The sequence below is a fragment of the Motacilla alba genome, chromosome Z (genome assembly GCF_015832195.1).
Source record: "Motacilla alba alba isolate MOTALB_02 chromosome Z, Motacilla_alba_V1.0_pri, whole genome shotgun sequence".
Classification (NCBI taxonomy): Eukaryota; Metazoa; Chordata; class Aves; order Passeriformes; family Motacillidae; genus Motacilla; species Motacilla alba.
In genome coordinates, this window is record NC_052046.1 from 45807602 (window position 1) to 45830726 (window position 23125).

The window sequence follows — 23125 nt, forward strand, 5'->3', positions numbered from 1 at the left end:
GGCCAGGGTCTGACAGTCTAACATTTCTGAGCAATATTGTAGTGAAATATTCTATGCATAGCTGTTCAATTTACATCTTTTATTGTACATCAGTGAATTCAGGGGGCCTAAGTTACTTTTTAGGGCACTCTACTATATTTTGAGATCTCTGTATCATAATAGGTTTATCTGAAACTTAAACAAGTATATATAAAAGAGGTTTCTTTTTGTACTGACAAATCAGGATCCAGCACTAGTTGTCTTTTTCAAACATTTTCTGAAACTGAATCTGTCCTGTTCCTGGATTATAAATTTAAATGTTTAATGCAGAGGTAGTTTTGGGAAGGGAGGGAGGAATTTTATAGCTTCAAGAGGAAGGTTTGGGGTTGTGTGTGTGTGTGCATGTATGTGTTTGTATTCTTTTTAAGTCTCATTTGAGAGAACTGGTAGTAGGAAAGTTGTAAAGGAAGACCAGAGCATATTTAGTTATTCTGTTCCTGCACCAGATTGTCTAGGCATAATAAATGGACAATAAAATAAATACAACCCCATGTCTCTTAATTTGATACTTTGAAAGTCCCCTACTCTCTTTTAGCCTAAGGTAGATTACTATTTTGTTATTAAAGTTCCTTTAAGACTACTAAAGCTTAACCCAGGTTGCACTAAAGTAAATGGGAATTGTTAAATTTATTTCACTGGAGACAGAAATAGGCCTTTAGGATATATCCTTCCATTGCTACTTATTTCCTTTTATTTCATCACATTATGTCATCATAAGTATATCTGCATTCTTGAGGAAGTGGCATGGGAGATCAAGAATTTCATTTCCCAGGAAAGGTCACGTTATTTTCCAAATCTAGAATGATGTGGGGGAAAAAAAACTTGGAGGAGCCCTCCAAATCTCTCCTGTAACCCAAATTAGTTACTACTTGTTTTTGTTTAAACACCCATTAACATACACCTAGATATTAAACATGATTTGCCCCTGCAAATGTCTTATAAAGTATCTTGCAATGCCAATCTGTAAACTTTTGCTAGAGTTAGAAATATGTTTTGTCAAAAAATTCCAACCTTTTCTGAGTGGTGTGAATCTGCTGGTGTAAAATTACACAGAAAGCTCTGGCAACCATGTGGAACAGGTTTGAGCAGCACTGGTTGCCAGCAACATGTCTTTGCTGTTGTTCCCACTTGTTTTCCACATTACTGAAGTTGCTCTAGCACTGGCAGCATTCAGGTTAAAAAATATCTTTAAACAAAAGCTCAGTGGCTGAGAGGATTTAAATAGTTTTTTAAGTGTGATCCCTCTTGGCATGGGTAAATTGGGCTGTTTTCCAGCAAGATTGTGATTTAAACAGAGATCTGGCTATCTGCACTTGAAGTGCCATGGGGACAGGGCCTCAAAATCAAACTATAATATATAACCAGCTGCTGACAAAGCTGTGAACACTGGGGGTGGCAGTTATGAAGCAGAACATAATTCCCAGTCTTACTCCCACAACTCCCTTGCTTTTGGTGTCCTACACATCCTCTTCTACCCAATAAATTCCATAACACCCTGTGTGATACTCTGATGTTTTGAATTCCTTGCTCCTGGACAAGGCAATGCAGTGTGTTAACAACAAGGATGTCACAGCTGGTTCTGGTTTTATCCCACAGGTAGGCTGCAATACCCTTGGTGAATGAAGCAAGTGGTGGTTGACTTGTTTCCAAGTGTGTATTTGGACCAGCAGGGTTAGAGATACAAAAACCAAAAGGGTATCCATACAGCAGTGTGCTATGTTTACAAAATAAAGCATACAGGATTGAATAGCTGAAATCTACTCAGACACAATGAAAATTCTATTGCTTTTTAATATGAGATGTTCCTGAAGTTGCTGTAAATTTCAATGGGAGTTCAATATGTGCAGCACATCCAGATCTAATTTGGAACCTGAATTATATTTACTATCCATTTAAAGCATAGATGGTTTTTAAATTTGTTCACCCAATCTTATCATGTTGTGCCTGTTTTTCCTTTGCAGTTACTCAGAGTCCACCAAGCTACTCAAATTGCTAATTAGCAGGACCTGAATGCTTCTATTTAAAGGAGAAAATCAGGTGTGCATTCCTTCACTTTTTTTTTCCACAGAAACTTAATTGTATGAGTTAGGGTGGTTGTTTCATTACTTTCACCTCAAATATTTTCTTAAAAAACTTCCAGAACAAGATGGAGGTATGACCTCTGTGAGACAAGTTGCGAAGTTTGAATGTTCCAAGATTTCTCTGAGTCAATGGAAGGGAAGATGTTTCTCAGCACTCCAATCACCTCCTGCTGTGCTGCTGTTGATGTCCCACAAAAAAGGAGGTTCAATACAACAGAGAGCAAAATATGTCAGTTAAAAAAACTTTTGTGCCATTTGAAGTGTTTGTTATCATAATAAAATGTATTTAAAGTCTTGTCTCACTGAATGAACACCTGATACAAATACCAATGCAGTAGGAAGGAAGCTTTGGTCATCTCACTCTCATTACACCAGTACCAGTCTACTGTACTGCACCTGCTGTTGGCTGCCAGGGAGAGCCCTAAAGGCACAGGAGCAAACTGCTTCCACTGAGTGCTCATACTTCTGAAACCTGCTTCTTTTGACACTTCTCAGGAAGGCGTAGTTGATTATCTTTTAGTTTGCAACGTACCAATCAACTCAAACAGCTGAACTGTTTTTCTTCCAGCACAATTTCCAAGGTATTAAATCCCCTTAGTTTAGAAATATGTATGTATTTTCTTTTGTTTTTCAAAATAGTAAGATTGTACTTAATTCAGGTTAAATATCATGATGCTTTGATATGTTAGACAGAAATGTTGCTACTGAGAAGTCAGCAGCTATATCCGAGGAAAGCTTCCCACATTTTGCATGGGTTTCTGACAAAAGGAAATAAATTAACTACATAGTAATGGGAAAGAAAACTGTTGATTAAATGATGCCTTCTTAACATTCTGCCATGGGGGGGGGGGGGAAAGGCAGTCACTCAACACATAGAGGAAATAGAGTTTAACAGAATGTTTGGACTACAGTGTGATTAGATGGCAGATCTTATTGCCACTATATATTGCTACAGGCATAAAAGCTGGAAAAAAATGTATTCTGGCTGCCTATGGCAGGTGTGATTTTCATCATATCAGCTGGGTAATTGGATAGACCCATTTTCTAGGACGATTCTCCCAAATGCATAAATGTGAAAATAGAGATTTCTCTACAGCTATTTTCTTCTTTTTTTTTTTTTCTCTCTTTCTCAGTTTTGTGCTTGAGTTCTTCTTCTTCTTCTTTTTTTGTGTGTTTGCGTAAGTGTGGCTTTTATTACCTTAGTTCAAATTGTACATGCTGTACCTATCTGTGCATTTATCATAAAATGGTAAATTCCCAGATTTGTAGACTCTACAAGTTGAGCAAAAGAGGTAGCCCAAAAGATAAGAGAAATACTGTCCAGGAGATGGAAACCAACACAATCTTGTTTTCCTTTATTATACTGTGCAGAAATTACACAGCAGGGACTTAATGTCTCCTCTGCAAGAAATACTTCAGTCATTTGACTTTTTACCACACACCAGGAAATCAGTCGCATGATAGAAAGTCTAAGAAACTGGAATACATGGGTTACAGAATTCATGGAACTTCATACTGTTCTCTTATTGATAGTCCATCTTAGTTGTATTTCAACCCATATGCATACTTTTGTCTTTTGTAGTTTTGGCATAGATTGAGATATCTCTTCCCTTTGTAAATCTGAGACTAGCATTCAGAATGAATGCTGCCATCCATTTCAGCTTCAGGAAAACATTCTTCTACAACATTGTCAATGTTATTTGCTATCAGTGGGCTTGTTTGGTTTAGGAATGAAAAGGCAGGTGTTTGGGTGCAGGCCTGTACAGACACTCATGCCCTGTTGTGGCAAATTCTGTCTGTCTGGCAGTGCAGCTGGACGTGCAGAACTGCACCTTCCCCAAGAATGAATCAGGTAGGCTGATGGCAAAATGATAAAACCTCTGTAACCTCACACACACATTTTCTGGGGCATGAACAGCAGCTGAATTTAGTTTTCTAGGTGACTTCTTATATATTCTGGCTTGACCTGAGAGTTTTCTGAAAGATTCACAACTCTGCCAGCATTTAGTGGGATTCTCGTTATAGGAAAATCTAAGCATGGTTTTGTAAGCACATCAACTAGTTCTAGTGTGAGCCCCACTTCTTTTGACCAGTACTGTAGACAAGAAATAAACACTTCTACTCATCACTGTCTGACATCCCAGTTGCAAGTTCAAAACATAAGCTTTAGGCCTACCATCACTGTTCAGATGCCGAGGGCAGTTTTTTTCTTCTCATGATTATCCTCTTCAAAATAAATGCTAGCAATCTGTGGTGGACTAGGACTGAAAACAATTCCAAATTAATCTAGCAGGTTGTCAAGAAATCAAAAATACCATCACTGTATGAGCTGATGCAACTTACTGCAAGTTACATAAACCAGGGAGGCATCTTAATGGAGTGATTGATGGCACAGCAAATACTACTGCAAGAGGCTTTTAGACTTAACTCATCATTTAAGTTACCCTTCTATCAGCTGAGTAAGATTCTATTCACCTGCCTAATATTAAATAATTAAACTTAACTAGCTACAATAAACGGTGTAGGAGATGAAAAACAAAATCAAAGTAAAAGATACACTGTATTTTGTAAGGTGGGACTGAACATGAAAGCCCCTGGTGTAAAGAAAAAGTACCCAAACACACACAGCCCTCTGTTAAGACCTGAAATTTTTTACAAGGTGAAAAAACTGTTCTCACTGAAGAGAGTGGTATGTCTTCCACGAAGTAATTCAAGTTTTAAGGTCACGATCAGACTGAGGTAATTCTCTGTGTTTAAGAACCAGGGAACATTTAATGTGTATGACAGAATTTATAAAAAAAGCACAAAATACCCCTGACACTGGATACACCATCCTATTGTATTTTTTATAAGTCAGAAATAGAATTATTCTGAATGCACAGGGAACACTGGTTTCCTTTTGATGGTCCTTTAGCTGTGGTGATGGGGCAAAATGGGTTCAAACAGCTTGAAGTAAGAAAATGCCATGGAGGTTTATATTGTTATTAGATGAAGACTTAACAACTTGTCCTTAATCCTCAATTACACTAAGTTGGTTTATTGCAGGGACAGATAGCATAATAGTGGTTAGAATGTGAGTACACCTGGTTTGCCGTTCAGAACAGGGTTGATGCAGTTGCATTGAAAAAAAAAAAAAGAGTGAAAATTCACCTTTAGTGAAAATGGCAATTAAAAAAGAAAAAATTGTAGCAGGAAAATTAACTCGAAGAACTAAACTCATGTCAGCTTTCAAGAAGTGCTGGCTGGATGTTAAAAAGTCTGAGGAGTTTTTCTCAGACAAATAAGTTTCCTTGGAAAATACTTGAACCTAGGGAGCAGCACTAATGAGATAAGTCTGTAAAACTCTCTGTGCCATTAGCAAGGCTCTAGGAATATTAACAGCAACAGCAAGAAAAATTAGATGTCACAAAGGATTCCAGAGTGTTTCCTCCCATTCCCAGACTATCGTACCTGGTTTTATAGTAGCATGTTGCATACCCTGTAAAATGAAAGCCTTCTCTTTACTGTGCCTAATGAAATGCCCTCCGTTTCTGGTTAACCCAGCAAAACTGTATTTTCATAAACAGGAAACCAAAGTTAATCCCTAGAGCTTCAGAAATAATAATGATTTTTAAAAGTGTGGAAATATTTATAATTTGTATCACAATAGCAAGTAGGGAAGCCAAATAAATTGGAGTTGCTTAATACTGGGCAATGTGCAAACATAGCACAAACATCACAGAAATATGCAACCTAAACAGACCAGACAGCCAGAGGGTAAGAGAGGAAAGAAAGATGCATGCTAAATAATTACAAATTTCCCAAGCTAGAATAAAAACCAAAGGAAATATAAAGGAAAATATATTAGAAACCTAATTACCATGAGGGTTCTTTCAAGTGTAAAAAATGCTATTATTCATGGAGTTTCATTTCTGTCAGAAGAAAAAGGACAGTGAATGAAGGTATGCAGATACTTCATTGTAGCTCACAATGAAGCAACTATATCACTGCAGCTACTTAGCAAAGTTCCTTTCTGATATAAACAGTGCTATTATCTGAGAAAATCCCATTGGATTTCCATTTGGTGAGTTTCTTTTGTTTAAGGATCTTAATTTTATTATGCATAAAAGCTCTGAACCAATTTGCCAAGTTCAAGTCTTTACATGTTGAGTGAGAAGTTACTGAGTCAAAAGGACATACATGCTTTTCCATTCTCCCCACAATTTTTTTGTGAGTAGTAAATCTGCCTCACACTATTTGGTGAAAGAGCACCTCAGCTTGTGTTTCAGTTGTCTGGATCTAATTCAGAAAATACAGATACTAGCTATAAAGCCTTAAAGGAGCACACATCACCTTCCACATGGGTAATTATCAAGCCACGTACAGGGGCTTGGATGAAAAACACATATGGATTAAGAGAGTTTGTTGGGACTTCCAGATGAGACTTCTGCCTCTTCTGGAAAAAAAGCACAAGTTTTTTCCTCACCCTGACTTGTTCATAGACAAGAACCAATTAGAGGAAACAGTGGAAAGCGAATGTCCTCAGCAGCTTCCTCTTTTACCTGAAAAGAAGACAAGCAAGGAGTTAAATTTTCTGCTCCAGCTCCACCACCCCCATTCAGTGGGCTGAGCTCCCCTTAAAACTGGCAGCTGTAATTGCAGTCTCCTTCTGCGCTGACCACGAACAGACCTTTACAACCGACCGAGCAGTCAGAGCATAACACATTGCCTCTTGAGCTACATTAACAGACCACACTTCTGGTTCCTTGCCTCTGGCAGCTGCAAAACAATGTAAGTTTGCCTAGGCTGCTTCATGAATCACAGAATCAGCAATCATTTAGTTTAGAAAAGACCTCCAACACAGAGTCCAGTCTTTGACTGATCACCCCCTTGCCAACTAGACCATGGGTCTTAGTGCCACTCCCAGTGGTTTCCTGAACATCTCCAGGGATGGTGACTCCACTACATCCCTGAGCAGTACATTCCAGTGTTTAACAACCCTTTCCATGAAAAAATTCCTTATGAAGGTACGAGGGTAGACAGTTACCATAGGTGAGAAATCCAGCTATGGTCAGCTAAAGGAACTCAGTAAGTAGCTATCTTGACAACTTTTAATTGCTGATACATACCTTCACTGACGTACATGGCTACATTAGAAATGGAGGAATCCTCTTGTGTTCATGAGTGTTATACCCACACACTACTGTTTAGTCACAATTAGTATGTGCATTTCATTGCTCATTTGAAAAAGCAGAAAACACATTTTTAAATTTGGAATTATAAGGTAATTTTTCCCTTTTAAAAATCAATCTTTTCTTTTTTTCACAGATACCATCAATCCCAGTAAAGATAGACATTTCTGTCTGGTTTTTTTTGGTGTGTTAACTGGCAAATATTCTGGACCATGGAGTGGGAAGAATGTCATTTACTAAGAAAGGTTCATGTAAATGTTGAGTTATTTCTGTTTGACCATTTCTTTCAGGTACTATTAATATAGGCAGTCCTTCAGGGTATCATTACTGTGCTAGCAGTTTTGGCCAAAGATTTTATGATGTTTCTGCAATTCACCTGCTCCTGCATGAAATGTAACCAATAAAAACTGGAAGTTCTTACATCTCATACCTTAAATGTACAATATTGAAACAAGACATTGCATGGTGTTCCCCTTATTGGTTCTTATGCTTATGAAACCAGATATTTCTGCTGATGTTTTATGTGTAAATATGCTTACTCTCAACACTTCCATGTAAGTACACTTTTTTTTTTCCTGCACAAATTCAACAAAATTTATTTATGTCTTTTTCAACATTGCTTTGCTCCTTCTCACAATAGTTTCTCATGAGTGGAGTCCTCAGAAAGAGAGCTTGAGAGAAAAAAATGAACTTGTGGTTTTAAACTAACTGGATCTGCACCAAAATTCTGGATTAAGTTTCTGGTTTTACCACATACTATATATATATGACCTGAGGCAAGGTATACTGTCTCTTTATTTCTCATCTTGAAAGCAGGGATAATAATAGTTTCTCTATGTAGCAGGATTCTTATGAAGCAAAATCCATGAACAGTAATGATAATCTTCAGCAGAATGGAAATAACAATTGCAGCCATTCTTTGAAGGTATAAAATAAGGCCAAATGCCATGTCTTGCACTTGGGTCTCAGCAAACCCCTGCAGCACTACAGGCTGGGGGAGACAGATGCTTGGCAAAAAGGGACTTGGGAGCGCTCACTGCAAGCTGGCTCAGTGTGAGCTACTCTGTAACCACGTGGCCAAGAAGGCCAATGGTATCTTGGCCTGAACCAAGAGCAGTGTGGCCAGCAGGACAAGGGACATGATCATCCTCCTGTACGTGGAGGTACCTGCAGCTGAGGCTGCACCTTGAGTTTGGTTCTGGGCCACTCACTTAAAAAAGGACATTGAGCTGCTGGAGGAAAGGGCAACAAGGCTCATGAAGGTCTAGGAAACATGTCTTATGAGGAGTTGCTGAGGTAGCTGGGTTTGTTAAGTCATGAGAAGGGAAGACCCAGGGGAGACCTCATTACTCTCCAGAACTCCCTGAAAGGAGGCTGTAGTGAGGTGGGGGTTGGTCCCTTCTACTGTGTCTGCAGTGAGAGGATCAGACGAAATGGCCTTCAGCTGATGCAGAAGAATCAGATTAGATATTAGAAAATTTGTTTCACTGATAGGGCATGTCAGGCATCTGGAATAGGTTGCCCTGGAAGGTGGTGGAGTCCATCTCTGAGGGCGATTAAGAGGCATCTGGATTCAGTGCTAGGTGATGTGGGTTAGTGGTTCAGGAGTTACAATGGTAGTGCTGGGTTGATGGTTGGACTTGACAACCAACTTAGAGGTCTCTTCCAACCTTGATGATTCTAGGGTTCTAAATAAGGGTGTTCATCTTCTAAACACACACAGGAAAAACACCATCTGCAGGGCACTGAGCTGAAACTGGTTTTTGGTACTGACTCTTAAAAAGGGAGATCAGTGTCAGGGCATGCCTGATGGAGGCACTTCTCACACTATGTCCTTCTGAAGGCAAACTAGACATAAGTATATTGGTGGGCACAAAGCCCTCTCAGAAAAATATCCAAAATTGTAAAAACACAGCCTGGAGAAATAATAAACCACAAATATGTTGACAATTAAAAAAAAAAGTATCTGGCACATTTTTCACTTTAACTCATGCCACTGAATGAGTGGCATGATGTGCAAAACCAGGGAAAGTCGTGCACAGGAGAGATGGCAGCTGGCTTGGCAGTAGCATGGTGTCACCAGGTATACCTTCCAGCCGTACTTCTGCACCTAGCAAGGAATACCTGATATTGGATGCTCATCGTGTTTCATGTTTGAGTCATGCTTGCCACCTTCAGCATTTCCCCCTTATTTTTTTTACTTTTAAAAGACAATGTATGACTTGGAACGGAGCGGAGATAGCTCTCTTCGAGAGCCGCAGTGGCAGCACACCAATTTTGAATCAGTAAACCAGCTACAGGTGCGGAGCACCCATGATGACTCATCACCTCTCTGTCATCAACTGAAGTGACTGCCGGGGGAACGGGGGATGTAGGACGCTGAAATTTTACCGACACGCAAAGTGGGCTTGCTGCTGTCAACAGCCGGGGGTCAGAAGACAAATCCCCTTCTCATTTCCTGGTCCGACCACAAGCACACCAGCTTTCGTGACCTGCTTTCCGCTACTCCTTAAGGCCGTGGCGATGCCAGCACATTCTGGCGAGGGGAGGGTCAGCACTGGGGTCCCGCAGCGGTGGGCAGTAAGCTCCGGGCGGCGGGAGCAGAGCGCAGCGGGCCGGGCAGGGAGCGCGGCGGCGCTGGCGGAGCTTGGATGGCGCGGAGGCGGCGGAGGAGGAGCGGGCGGCACAGCGATAGCGCTGACGGGCAGCGGCAGCCGCTCTTTGTCCCCTCCCCTCCCCTCCCCGGCGCGCCCAGCCCAGGCGGCAGCGCGGAGCGGAGCGGGCCGGCCTGGGGATTCCCTCCCCGCGCCGCCGAGGTCGCCATCTTCACCCCCGAGCTCGCCTCGGACGCTGCCGGCAGGGCTCCCGGGGAGCCGCCGGGAGCCTGCGCCGCGCCTTCCCGCTGCATGTGATCGGCGGGCGGTAGCGGCCTCCTCCGCGGATCTCGGCTGCGTCCTCCTCCGCCCCCGGCGCGGCGGGGAGGGGGCGCGGGGCGCCCGGCAGCGGGAGACGGAGGTGCCGGGGCGCGGCGGGCACACAAAGGAGCGGGCGCCGCCGTGGGCAGCGGTGAGTGGCGGGGCAGGGCTGCGGGGATCCCCGCGCTCGCCTCCCTGCCCGGTACCTGCCGGTGGGCTGGGCTCTGGCCACTCCCTTCCCGGGGGCCCGCTGGGAGCCATGGCGGGGGTTGTGTTGCGCCGCCGCCTGGGACCGCCGGTGCTTCCCGCACCGCCGGCCCCACGGCCGGCCAGCGGCGAGCGAGGGCCGAGCGAGGTGCCCGGGGGCGGCGGGGCCGGTGCTGGGCGGGGCGATGCGGGGGAGGCTCCGGCCGCGCCGCCTCGGGAGCGGGCAGTGCTGCGGGCGATGCTCAGCCGTAATCCCGCTTGACGCTCGGACAAAGAGGAGCGAGCCACAAATTTTGTGGTGGGCGATTAAAAAAAAAAAAAAAGAATACAAGGGTTTGGGTTTCCTGGATTTTGTGGTTTTTGTTTTTTGGATTTTTTTGGTTTGTTGTGAGGCTTTTGGCGGGTGGGCTGGGAGGTTTTTTTTGGTTCTTTTTTAATGCCGTACGCCCCCGCCCCGTCTCCCAAGCGTGCGGCGGGAGGGCAGGTGCCGCGGTGGGCGGCGGGGCCTGGGGTCGGGCTGTGCCCGGCACAGGGCGTGGTGCCGCGGCGGGGATGCCGCGACGCCTCCGTCCCTCCCTCCCTTCCGTGCCCCGTGCGGCGTGCGGAGCCCCGCGGGGCCGCGGGAGGAGTGTAAGGCCCTCCCGGCAGGGGAAGGAGGGAGCAGGGGTGCGACAGCGATGATTTTCGTGCGCATCTAGAGAGGTAAATTAGCGTTTAACAGCTGTTATTTGGAATGTGGCGCTTGTCCGCTGGGGTGAGCGTGTGGTTTTCGGGCAGATAATCCGTGTGTGTGACCCTGTGCGTTTACCAGAATTGTAACTCTTCCATAGGAGAACGTTCCAGGAGAACGTGAGGCCCTGTGACATTTAACTCTAAAGCTGGATATGCATTAAACTGTAAGTTTTCCAGTTTTGTTTTTGAACTTGGATTGATGAATGGAGTGATTGTTTTATGTCTGCGATATAAAAACTTGAGAAATAATTTAAGTGAGACCCTAGGCAGACTTTTCCCATGCCTGTTGCATATATATGTCTCTCCTGGATGGCAATAACTGGTTAAAAATAAAAAGTAAAGAAAATCTGCGAAAAACTAATGCCTTAAGTGCTTGCTTTACGTATCGTTATGGTGATAGATTTTACTTAATCCTCCAAGGCTGACAATCACCTTTTAGACTTAAGTCAGTGTATAGGAAATACCTGTAAGTGCAGTACTAGTGTGTTTCCCTACATTTGACTGAAATAATTGAGATAAGATGCTGCTTTTTCCTCACTCGTAAGGCATATTTAGTCAAGTATTTTACTTAGGTGGTCTGATTAATAGCAGCTCGTTGAAGGTATAGATATATTTCTGGGTTGTTTTCTTACAGTGTTAAAACATAGATGCATTTTTCAAAGATGTAATTAAAAATATTAAATTTCTACTGTGATGGGGTTTTTTGAAGGGTGAAAAGGACTGTTGTAGATGAAATTGCAGGAAATGATCACGCAAATACTACAACCCCAAATGAAATAAGTAGCAGATCAAATAAGGAATGAGATAATTCACTGTACAAATTTAGACTATACATAAACTTCATTGTATGTCAATATCACTGCTCTTTTAAATTTGGGTTCTCCCATTAGCTTAAGTGAGAAGCTGGAACCTGGATATAGCTGTCTGGGCATCTAAAGTGATTTTGCTAACAAGTACAAGTAATTCGGTGTTCAAGACACTTCCTGGTGAATTTTCTCTATATCTAGGCTAGAGCTGTATAGCTTACAAATTCCATCACTCAGTCCACATAGTGTTATATGGCATTTGTGCTCCAGAGGAGCAATGCACTCTGAAACTGTTGTTATATGTAGCTTGTACAGAAATATTACAGTTAAATTATCTTTTGCTCTGTTTTGCAAAAAAATAATTGTCAATTTACTTATGCTGTAGTATAGCCATACAAAATAAATTTCTTTTGAGGCTTGGTAGTAATTCTAATGCTGTGAGTGTTTTGGAACTTCTGTGGTGGCTTGCTGTGCAGTGTGATGGTCTGTGGGAAGTCTTGAGGACATGGTGGCTGATCACAGTAGGGAAAAGACAGAAATGTTTCAAATATCCCATCAAGTAAAAAAAAAAGTTGAGTTGATTTAGAAACAGGAAAAGGAGATGAGAAATTGAGTATGTATTCCAACTTTCTTTCTGTATATTTCACTGTGCCTTTTTTAATGTGTATATCAGAGGTTTCATTGCAGTGATAAAATATTAACCCTAAAATGATTTCAAAAAATCAGATCATGTGCCATAGAGTTGTTACAGTAAACAAGAAAGATTAAGTGTCTCATTTAATCTCTTTGCCCAATAAGAAATTGCTTTTCTAGGAGTGATGATTGTCGGTGTTGAAATAGTGTTAATCAGCAGTTGTTGCTGTAATTGATTGTCCACTGCAGAGGAGTCCTTGTAACAGCCATTAACTTGAGCAAGCTTGCACAAACCCTGAAGATACTTGTACCAGACCTTTTGACCCTGAGGTGGGGGTGAAGGGGCTTCTTTTTTGCCTCTTGAGTTTCTCCTCACAAGAATTACAGTGCACTATTAGAAAAATAGTTTTTCCTTTACACCCCTGACAAGGAGAACATATTTCATTCTGTGATATATCTTTGAGGTGACAGTTTCTTGAAGTTCAGGATTATCTTTTCAAACTGTTAGGAATAGCAGAGATACTTGCTCTGCTTCATGTGATTTATAGACCTACCTTTTAGGCATGAAGCGTAATGTGGAATTAAACGACTCAATAATGGAAAAAAAGAACCCTGGTGTTGAAGTACTCCCTTGAGATACTGCCCCTGTTGGTTTTTTTTTGGTTTTGTTTTTTTTTTTCTTTTTTTTTTTTTTTTGTTTTTTTTTTTTTTTTTTGTTGTTGTTGTTACTTTATTTTCAGTGAATTTAGCTTGACAAATTAAATGTAAACTAAGCTTACCATGCTGCTAAGGAAAATCTTGTGCCAGTCTGTTTTGCATACTCCGTCATGTTTCATTTTAGAAGCCCTCTGGGTTCTGGTCAATGTCAGTGAGTACTTGGATAGAATCTGAATGAGACTAATTTTCACTTTTGAGTGATACACTTTGCCTGTTCAAATCAGTTTTCAGCAACTCAGTTGCAGCTCTTGATTACACTTGACAGCCTGAGTCCAGGTAGTGAATAACAGTTTATAATTTGATTCATTACTGCAATACGTGTGTTCGTAGCTATGATTCTAACAAGCATTTTAGACTGTTGCCTGACGTAAACATATGTAAACACTTATCTTTGGTCACCGCCTTACCCCTGGGTGTGTGTTTCTCGTTCTACGCCTCTGTGTGCGTGTAGATAGAGAAAGTGGATGAAGGCTAGTGTGGCCCTTGTTCCTTGTGCCATATTCATTAAAATGTGTTTGTTGCTACCATAACTGTTTAATATTAGCCATCTTGTGTCTCCTAGTTTTAATACTGGCCTTGTATTGTGTAGCGATTAAATGAGTTTTAGAGGAACTTGGGGTATTGTGAAAGTGTTCGTCACTGTTTTCATACTTTAGAAGTGGGAGAATTGCTTTCTAATGTGTTCTGAAGGACTGTAGACAATTGACTGCTGAAACATGAATGCCTGTCTCCCAATCCGATTTTATCAATGCTCGAAGTATACTTAGCAAGGTTGACATGAAGGAGTTATTTTTTATGTTATAGCTGCTGTATTACTTTTGTGTTAAAAAGTACAGAAGCAAAGTGTATATCACTGCACAAATAAATTATTTTATTTTTGACTAGACTAGGTGTAGATGCTCTAGAAAAGCAGGCACATGGTGTTCTTTTCTGTAGCCAAGCCTAGGAGGAAAATGAAGGAGAGAGGGGGAGGAGGAATGCTGCTCTGAAGGATGCTGATCGTGAGATGGGTGGATTGGATTAATTTTTCTTTAAAGAAAATCAGTTGATCTGAAGAGAGGCTTTTGAGTATTCACTGTCACCTAAAGGTTTCATGTTATTTTGACGAAGCAAGTCTGTCTTGCATGATGAGCATCTCATTTTATTGTATGACTAGCAATGATAAGAAATGATGATGAATTCAAGGAAGAGGCAACCTGAAGCAATTGAACGTGGGTAAAAGAGCAATCAAACAGCTGCAGTGAACGTGTTTAAGTGGGGGCTTCACATAAGGGCAGATTGAACGGGAAGTTTAGCAGCGAGAAAGCTGCCTATTAGTAGCAAAGTGAATGTAGGAAAATTAGACTGGTGGGTGCCCTACGAGAGGGTCTTGGCTCAATGCCCATTGCATAGGTGGGTAGCTCTGCCTGAGGACTCCTTTGGTCTTTCTCAAATGGAATGTTTTGTGTGTGTTTAGAAGCGGATGCGCAAGATGAAATTACTAGACCCAGGGGAGTTGTAAGAGGAAAAGTAGTTTCTGTTGACTGCTTCACCTCAGCAGCAAGGGGAAGAAGAGCTGCCTTGTCCTTACAGAAGGCAAATATTAGGGACTGCAGACCTCCTTCAAAGCAGTCTTACATCTTCTTCATCAGAGTGGCTTAGGACAAGGGGTAAGGAGGAAGAGGTAAGGTGTAAATGAAATTGTCATCAGGTTTTGCAGGCTTCTTCCTGAAACAAACATGAACTATATTAATTTCCTCTTCCAGATTATTTCGTTTTCTGTCCAGTCAGATTTGCAATATTTGTTGTGAGACATCAGAGGGAGAGCTGCTGGTGTGACCCTTGGGGATGTCTTGTGCAGGGCTAGGAGTTGGACTTGATTATCCTTGGGGATCCCTTCCAACTCAGCATATTCTGTGATTTGTGATACCTTCTGTCTGCACATGCATTAATGCATGAGTGGTGCATGGGAGAAGGCAAGCTGCTGATAATTGTACTGCCTGAAAAGCTAGGAACTGCTATACAGCTTGCTTTTGTGTTATGACTAAACTATATTCAACAAACAACTGAAATGGGAATCTGTTCTGTTCAATAGTTTACTTATTTTGCTGATGTTGAAAGTAGGGATCATGTTATAGGCTGACATTTAGTCATGTCAAAGGTCTATTTGCAGTTACCTGAGCCCATAGTTATTAGAAAAAGTTACCTCAGTTCTTCACTGGACAGAGTTTGGATCCTTTCCCCACCATACATAAATTGTAACAGAAGTATGCTGGATGTGATGAGGTTCTTCTGCATTGCATAAACCAGTGCCTCTGTGTCAGGGAAGAGGTGCTGGAGGAGAAATTGCAGTTCATCTTTATAGGAAAGGAGAAACTTAGATCTAAATAGGAAGGGGTTTGTAATCCTGGGAGGGTATTGCACATGGAGATGACCTCTCTGGTCTAATAACTGTTCACAGCTAAACAGTTAGAGTGCTTTGAGTTGCACTTTAGGCAGGCAGGGATAAAATATTGTAAGTATCTCTATCCATTTAGGCTGAAAGAGAGAGCTATTTGTTTTATCAATATATGAACAGTACAAGGGCAAAACTGTGCATGAACCAAGTAAGTGATTACAGACTGCATCATGGTTCGCTGGGTATTTTGCTATCTTGTACTTTTTTACAAATCGCTGTACAACTCAACCTGTTTTTTTCTAACTGTATGTGCCTTGAACTTTATCAGTTATTACAAAGAGTTCAAAAGTGTTTCCTTACAAAAACTTTCTTTTCATAGAATAGAAAGTGTGTTGTCACCAAACCCTCCCCAGTTAAAATCCCAATTGTCCTCATAGAAAAAATAAATGTGTGCCTTCAGACTAAGATTTGTGAATTCTGTCATAAATTTAGTACCTTTTCTGTCTTAAAGTTCTGGCTTATTGTTGTATGGGCTTTATATACTTCTCCCATGCTTCATTTTTGGAATGGGCCCTTAAATCATCTTTTTTGTACTCACTCACTGAACTTGGAGACCAACTGTTTAAATCTCTTGCAAAAATAGGACTTTTCTAATTTGCAGCTGGCTTCCTTGTCAAAACAGTCATGCTGCTTAGTACTGAAATATTATATGCAGAAAGTGTCTTGTTACATTTATTGGTTGCTTTTATCTTACAGCTCATATTCAGTAAGTCTTGTTCTGTCTGATAACACCTCTTTTAATTGGCCCCACGTGATGCAGCTATTAGCCTCAAACACCAGTTACTAGAGGAAATCCACCTACTTCTTTAAAGCTTCCTGAGAACAGTTTTTCACTTGAGCTCAACTACCTATTTCTTCTCTTAACCTTTCAAGTGAATGGTATCTTGCCTTGGTATATTTGCACTGAAGTTCTTTTCTAGTAAGCTGACTTTTACAAGGTTTGCTCTGCCTTGAAATAAAGTTAAAAAAAACTAAAATTGATGTGAGAATGTACTTTCAAGTTAGTCCTGTTCAATTGAACTGTATAAACAGATTTTGAGATACAGTAGAAGCTGTTTTCTCCAGCCAAAATTAAGTATAAATATTTCAGAAATAGAAGTTTACCCATTTTATTTGGTGTAGATATGTTCAGAAAGTCAGTGTATAGTGAACAAGAAGAAAGGCTTAAAATCCATATTTTAAGTAACATCTAATTTTTAAGGGGAGGACAAAGGGAGCAGGGAGTAGTCTTCACCAAATTACACCAAAATGTTATTTTTGGTATTTCATGCACTCCTTGCTCATCTGATTTTTTGGGTTTTGTCCTTAAGCATATGTGAGGAATCATTTGCAGAGGTAATAGAAAACTAAGCTTTGATGCATTCTGTTTTTTTATTTCTTTTTGGTTGGTTGGTTTTGTCCTATGAGAAATTCATCTTGCACAAATGTTTAGATGATGTGCTCACAGTAGGAGCATGTCACTGGTACAGCCAGGGTTTGCTACATAATAAGTCTTTATTTCAGTGTTGAAAAAGGGACTTTTTAGAAAGGATAAATCTAGGTGTGTTCAGCTCTGCTATTTCTTATAACTGTACCTGGTTTTCTTCTAAGCTGTCTTGTAAATGGCAAAGCCTTGTGGTACTCTTCAAAAATCTTAGTTCAACTTGAGACTGCAAATTCACTGAGGTGGATCAGTACACACAGTTTCACATGTGGACCATCCTCTAGGGTCTACTGTATTCAAGCTTCCTGTAGAAGAATCTCTAGATCCCTGCACTGTGTTATGTTCCGTGAATGATTGCTAAGTGGCACTTAGTACAGGCCTTTCCCGGGAAGTCAGCAGGGGTGGTGACTCCTTTCAGCTCTGAACATTGCAGGTCAAACCCTGGCTATGATTAAATTAGTGGTGAAGCTTTCACTGAGATCCTAAATTCATTACTGTTTAAAGTCTGCAGAGCAAGTTAGCTGCATGTCTGCAAGAATGCTTTTGGAGAGTGATCAGCCAGCAGTTAGCAGTTATGGTGGAGTCCTATTTCTTGCATTTCTTCAGTGGAATTGCTGATACTTGTATCTGGAGGTGCTTACAAACCAAAGTGTGAGCATTATCAGTTTATATACAGAAAAATATAGGTGCTGGAGGTTGTGGTGGATTTGGTTTTTAATGTATTTATTATTTGTTTGGGGCACAATTGTCACCTTTACTCCCAGTCATTTGTCCTCTGTGTTGTCAGGATATATATGTATTCACTGTAAGACGATCCTTATTTCTTAAGATTATTTTATTATTATTTAGTTCAGTTGAAAATTGTAATAGATAAAAGGAGACTGCATCAAGAGTGATCCTACTTGGGAGAAACTCACAGCAGGCACAGACCTGTGATAGTCCAAATAAGTGTGCATTTTAGTGAAATAGTATGCAAATTAAGAATTCCATTAAAGAAAATATGTTGTTCTGAAAGTGACACTTCCACAGATCAGATAGGTACTCAAGTATTCACAGAGGTAATGGGTGATTCTAGGTTATGCTTTTTATACTGTTTATATGCTTCCTCTTTTTTCAAATTCTTAAATTTTGTTCTTTTTCTTTCAAGGACAGAAAGTGTGATCTGAAAACTTTGTTGCTTTGTTTCTACAGGTTGAGATCATACTCAGATATTTTTGTCATTGTTCTTCTGTGCAAACAATTTTATCAAACTATTTGTGACTTAATGTCTTTTAAAATGTAACTTAATTTGTGTTTTCATCTATTCAAAGATGTTGAGGTCAAATGCTGTACTGTTTTGAAGTCCCAGGCAGCAAATTTTGCAGATCACCATGGTAATGTGCGTGTGTGCGTGTAGGAGGAAGGCTAAAGTTGGAATCTGCATTAGCAGAATCTGTTAATATTACGTATGCTCAGTGGCATTAGCACTGCTTGTTCTTTGACATGCGTGTTCTTTGACTGCATGTTCTTTGCTTAATTAAAAACAAAGTAATATGATGGAATTAAAAGCCCCATTGTCTGATTTTTAGTCCTTTTTTTTCTCTCTATGTGTGTATGTGTGTTTCTGAAACAAGTCTACTGAAATAATAAAATATGGGTATTTGTGGAATCTTCTTTCCGTTCAGAAAATGGCATATGATGATCTTGTAAAGTAGCAAAGAAGCTCCACAATTTCTTTGTTCCCTCTCTGAGAATTTATGGATAGACTTAGAAGTCATTGTGTTACAACTAGAGATATCTATCAAGAACACTTGCTGCTGATAGTGAATGGCCTGGTGATTTCTGCCAAAACATTGTGAATGTTTAAGTTGCTTGATTTTGGGTAAGCATATTTGGATTATTTTGTACTTGCAGCTGTTTTCGCAAATACAGAATTAGTTCTGAAGTATCATCAATGCTAGTTTAGGGTTTTTTTTTAAATAAAGAACTGTGTTCTGTTCTGAAACTGATTCTTAATTGCCCTCAGTCAGTGCTGATTATAGCTAAACTTATAAATGCCTGTGAATTTGTTGGAAAAGTGCATGAGAAAAGTTAAAGCTGAGTTTTTTTGTCTCTTTGTTACTGTAGTCTAAATAAACTTGGAAAAATTGGAGACTTGGATGAAGAATGATTTGTATTCCCCATTGCTATATTGATTGTCTCAAGCCTCAAAGTAGGAGAACAATGAAGACTGTGAAGGTTGTAGCGGGGAAGCCATACAAAAAGTGGCTGAGGTCACTGAGTTTGCTGAGCCTCGAGGAGACTGAGGAGAGGCAGAGACCTCATTGCAGTTTACGACTTCCTTGTGAGGGGTAGAGGAGCAGCATTGATCTCTGTGATGACCAGTGGCAGGACCCGGGGGAATGGTATGAAGCTGCTGTGCTAGGAGAGGTTTAGGTTGGATGTTAGGAAAAGGTTTTTTTACCCAGAGTGTGTTTGGTTCCTGGAAAAGGCTCCCTTAGGAAGTGGTCACAGCACCAAGCCTGACAGAGTCCGGAAGTGTTTGGACAATGCTCTTGAGCGTGTGGCGTGACTCTTGAGGCTGTCGTGTGCAGGGCCAGGAGTAGGATGATGATCCTTGTGGTTCCGTTTCAGTTCAGCACATTATATGATTCTATGAAATTTTAATTACTTGCAATAACTTACTAGTTTAAAAATACTGACCCACTGTTATTGAGAATTGTAGGCATTGATACAGGTTCAAAATGCAGACCAAGTCGTTATAACTTTTGTTAGATGGCCTGGGAGAGTGGGCTTCTTAACTCTTCCATTGCATAGGCAAACCTTATAGCAAAACAACCAAGGATGGGGAGTTCAGATGCTCTTGCTGCATCAGAGTTCAGATGAGTCAGGAAGTTCACCAGAGCTGCCTTTGCCACCAGCAGAGCAGAGTTATTAGCCTGGCGTGATGTGAACATTCAGACTGTTTGTTAACTTGGGAGGTCATCTGGAGATCTCAGCCATCTGTGTGTGCATTCACATTACTTGGTGCATTTTGTTTTTACAATGCTATTCGCTTGTACACAATCTGTCATAGTAATAACTCTTATTACTATGATATTTTTCCTTCAAAATGCCAGGCCTTCTTTTGAGAGTGCAAGTGTGGGAAGTGATGGCTTTGACAGTCTTTGCCTTAGGAAAACAAGCTGCTTTTTCAAGGCTGTTTTTGCGTGGGCTGAACATCACTGTGTACGCAATGTAGTCATTTGTATATCTAGTGACTTGCTAGGTCTTTTTTTGCATTTTGAGGAGAAAGATACTTACCATCTACTAGACTGTCTCTCTTTAAATATCTTTAAAAAACGAGACTTGGGGGTCAGTAGGACTTCAGACAGTGAACTGTTGTAGTTTTGGGTGGGATTTTTTTTCATTCCATCATTCCTGTTCCATTTCATTCCATCATTGTACTTCTGTTATGTACTGGATCTGTAGTACCACACAGATTGATTGTCATCCGGGTGATTTAAAGCAGACAGATTTTTCATATTAGATTTTGAAGTAAAAATTCAAGCAAACTACATCCTTTATCTGATAAATCAGTGAAGTTAATCATATCAGGTTTTCAAAGTCTGTATTGGCAGGTGTGAAAACAGAGTACCTGCTCTAAAAAGCATGCTACTAAATGCACCTTCCTCCCACTGTTAAAAAAAAAAAGCCTTTATGATAGTAATATAATCTTGAGAAAGAAATACTAGTACACAGATACTTCTTCTTTCACTTTAGAAAGGTTTAGCCCCTCAAACTTTTTAATACATACTGAATTTCTCCATACTCAAAATTGAGTGTGTCTAATTAAAGTAAAAGACAAGGCTTCACCCATTATGTAGCTGAATTTCTGCACTTGCTGCTTTTGATCCCAAAGTATCTTTCAGTCTTCTCCCTAGTGTGTTCATACAGTGTTATGTGTTCATCTTCTAAAGCAAGCATGTGTGTCTCTGAGCCAAGGAATTTCATTAGAAAGAGTAGAAATAGGAAAGCTTGGTGCCAGTACAGATAAACATGACCTGGACACCAGTCTTCTGGGTGTCTGACCTCTACTAGTTTCTGGGATAATTATTTTTTTTTCCCAACTTGGTGGGTTTTCTGGAGGCCAACCAAGATAAATGCAGACATTATAAAGTATTGAAATGTCTTCATGTTGCTGTCTTCTAAGGATCTCTTGAGAACCATGTTTGAGGTGAGGAAAAGGCATTCTGAGGTAAGTTTAAGTAGGCTACTGGCCCAAGTCCTCTTGTAGGGCTAAGTTGGTGAGTTGAAGTATCTTTCTCCTAAAGAAACAGAGTGTCTTTCTCCTAAAGACATACCTTCAGTGTAAACTCCATCTCTAGTTGTCCTCTAAGGAACTCTGATTTTGAGATTTACATCCCTCTGATAGGAATGGGAGAAAGTAAAATGAACCTTCACAATTTTTTTCAACTTATCTTTAATGTTACATACTGTATGTCTCTTTTGATGCCAAATATGCACAGGTCTAAACTCACTGACATTTCACTCACTGCATTAATTGGCATTCTGTTTAATTAATTGCTGTACCACTTACAGGCTTCATAGTGAAATAATAAAATATACTCTGTGGGCTGTCTGTAATTTTCTGTATATATGTGACTTTGCCTTTGACTAGAATAGAATGGGGGCTGTAAATGTGTATGTATATATGGTATATGTCTACAAAGATAAAAACTACTTAGGTGCAAGATGAATCATTGGTGTTTTTTTCCATTTTTGTTTTTAATAACTTTCAAAATGATGAAAAAGTCCCAAATGAAGACAGTGAAACTCAATGAAAACTTCAGATTTTTATTTTCTAATGGATAAAACAGTGAAACTGCTGAAGTTCACTGGTTTTTTTTTCTTCCAGCAGACAGGATTGAATGTTTGTAGACTAACTGTTCATGTATTGTAAATTCATGGGCTGTTTAGCTTAGAAAATATTTTTCTTTATGGTATGAATAAATTTTTAAAGTTTACAGTGTACATGTGTTGTGTTTTCAAGCTCTGTATCAAATTTCAACCTGTTTTATATAATTAGAAAACACCTTAGAAAATGTTATGGAGCTACAGTAATAATTTTACTCTCTGAATTTGACACTTAGGAATAGCAGTATTAATTTTCTCAATTCTTTTGTTGCTCATGGTGCTTTTATAGCTGTTCCACTAAAATATACTTCTTTGGCATTGAGGTTCTCTAAAATAAAGTCTCTCTTCAGTAGAAGCACTATACTAATAGATACGTTTCACTTTTCTAAGGCCACCCATATCTCATTTTTTCAACCCTATTGATTTGGTTTTTGTCATCTTTGTTTTCATACACAGGTTTTATAGTGAACTCTTCATAAAAAGCAAATGTGACTTGTAAGCTGGGATGTACTAAGTAAAATAAGAAATCATCAGAGCAGATAATATCAGGATGACAATGAAATCACCTGTTAATGTGGCCTGTTAGTCACTAATGCAACATTAGTGATTTTTTGTAACTGGTTAAATCAGTAATGTAATTATTATTTGGAAATACAGGCTTGAAAACAAGGCTTCAGAGAAGCATACAGCTTCAAATTCTAACACAAATGATACCACTTAGACAAATGCTTGTTATAACTGGATTTTTTATGAATGTGATGTGAGCAAGTCTGCAGTAAGCTGTCCAGAGTTAATAGAAAGTTGGCACAGCTGGATAAGTAGTGTGCCTTGGCAGTACCTGCAAACAGCTACTTTTTCCACTCTGCTGTCATTTAATAGCCTCTCAAGCCAAAAGTCTACCATTTATAGAAATGATTTTGTTAATTAAATTGTCCATTAGGATGTATGTTTAGTCTCCAAGATTCATACACCTGGGATTCTAAATAGCTGTGACATCGTGACTTAAAACCTCTGATCCAGATCATCTCATTTCTGACTGACTTTTTAAGATGTTATTGTACAAGGATGGCTTTTATTGTTCTGTCCTGC

General features: G+C 40.1%; 1 protein-coding gene across 9 annotated transcripts in view; it reads left to right on the forward strand.

Annotated features, from left to right (window-relative positions):
* The first annotated feature begins 9640 nt into the window (after positions 1-9640).
* Positions 9641-23125, forward strand: part of CDC42SE2 (CDC42 small effector 2) — an 84948-nt gene continuing 71463 nt past the window's right edge. For 2 of the 9 annotated variants that reach the window (XM_038125896.1, XM_038125899.1), the window contains exons 1-2: positions 10430-10561; positions 11244-11309. Coding sequence is in view for 1 of the 9 variants with exons in the window: in XM_038125892.1 (XP_037981820.1) it covers positions 9815-10357; positions 11244-11276 (576 nt within the window). In the remaining 8 variants the exon portion in view is untranslated. Of the gene's footprint in view, positions 10358-10429; positions 10562-10621; positions 10712-10819; positions 11116-11243; positions 11310-23125 lie in introns of those variants that run through there. The other 7 variants (XM_038125894.1, XM_038125897.1, XM_038125892.1 and 4 more) reach the window with 6 other exon arrangements.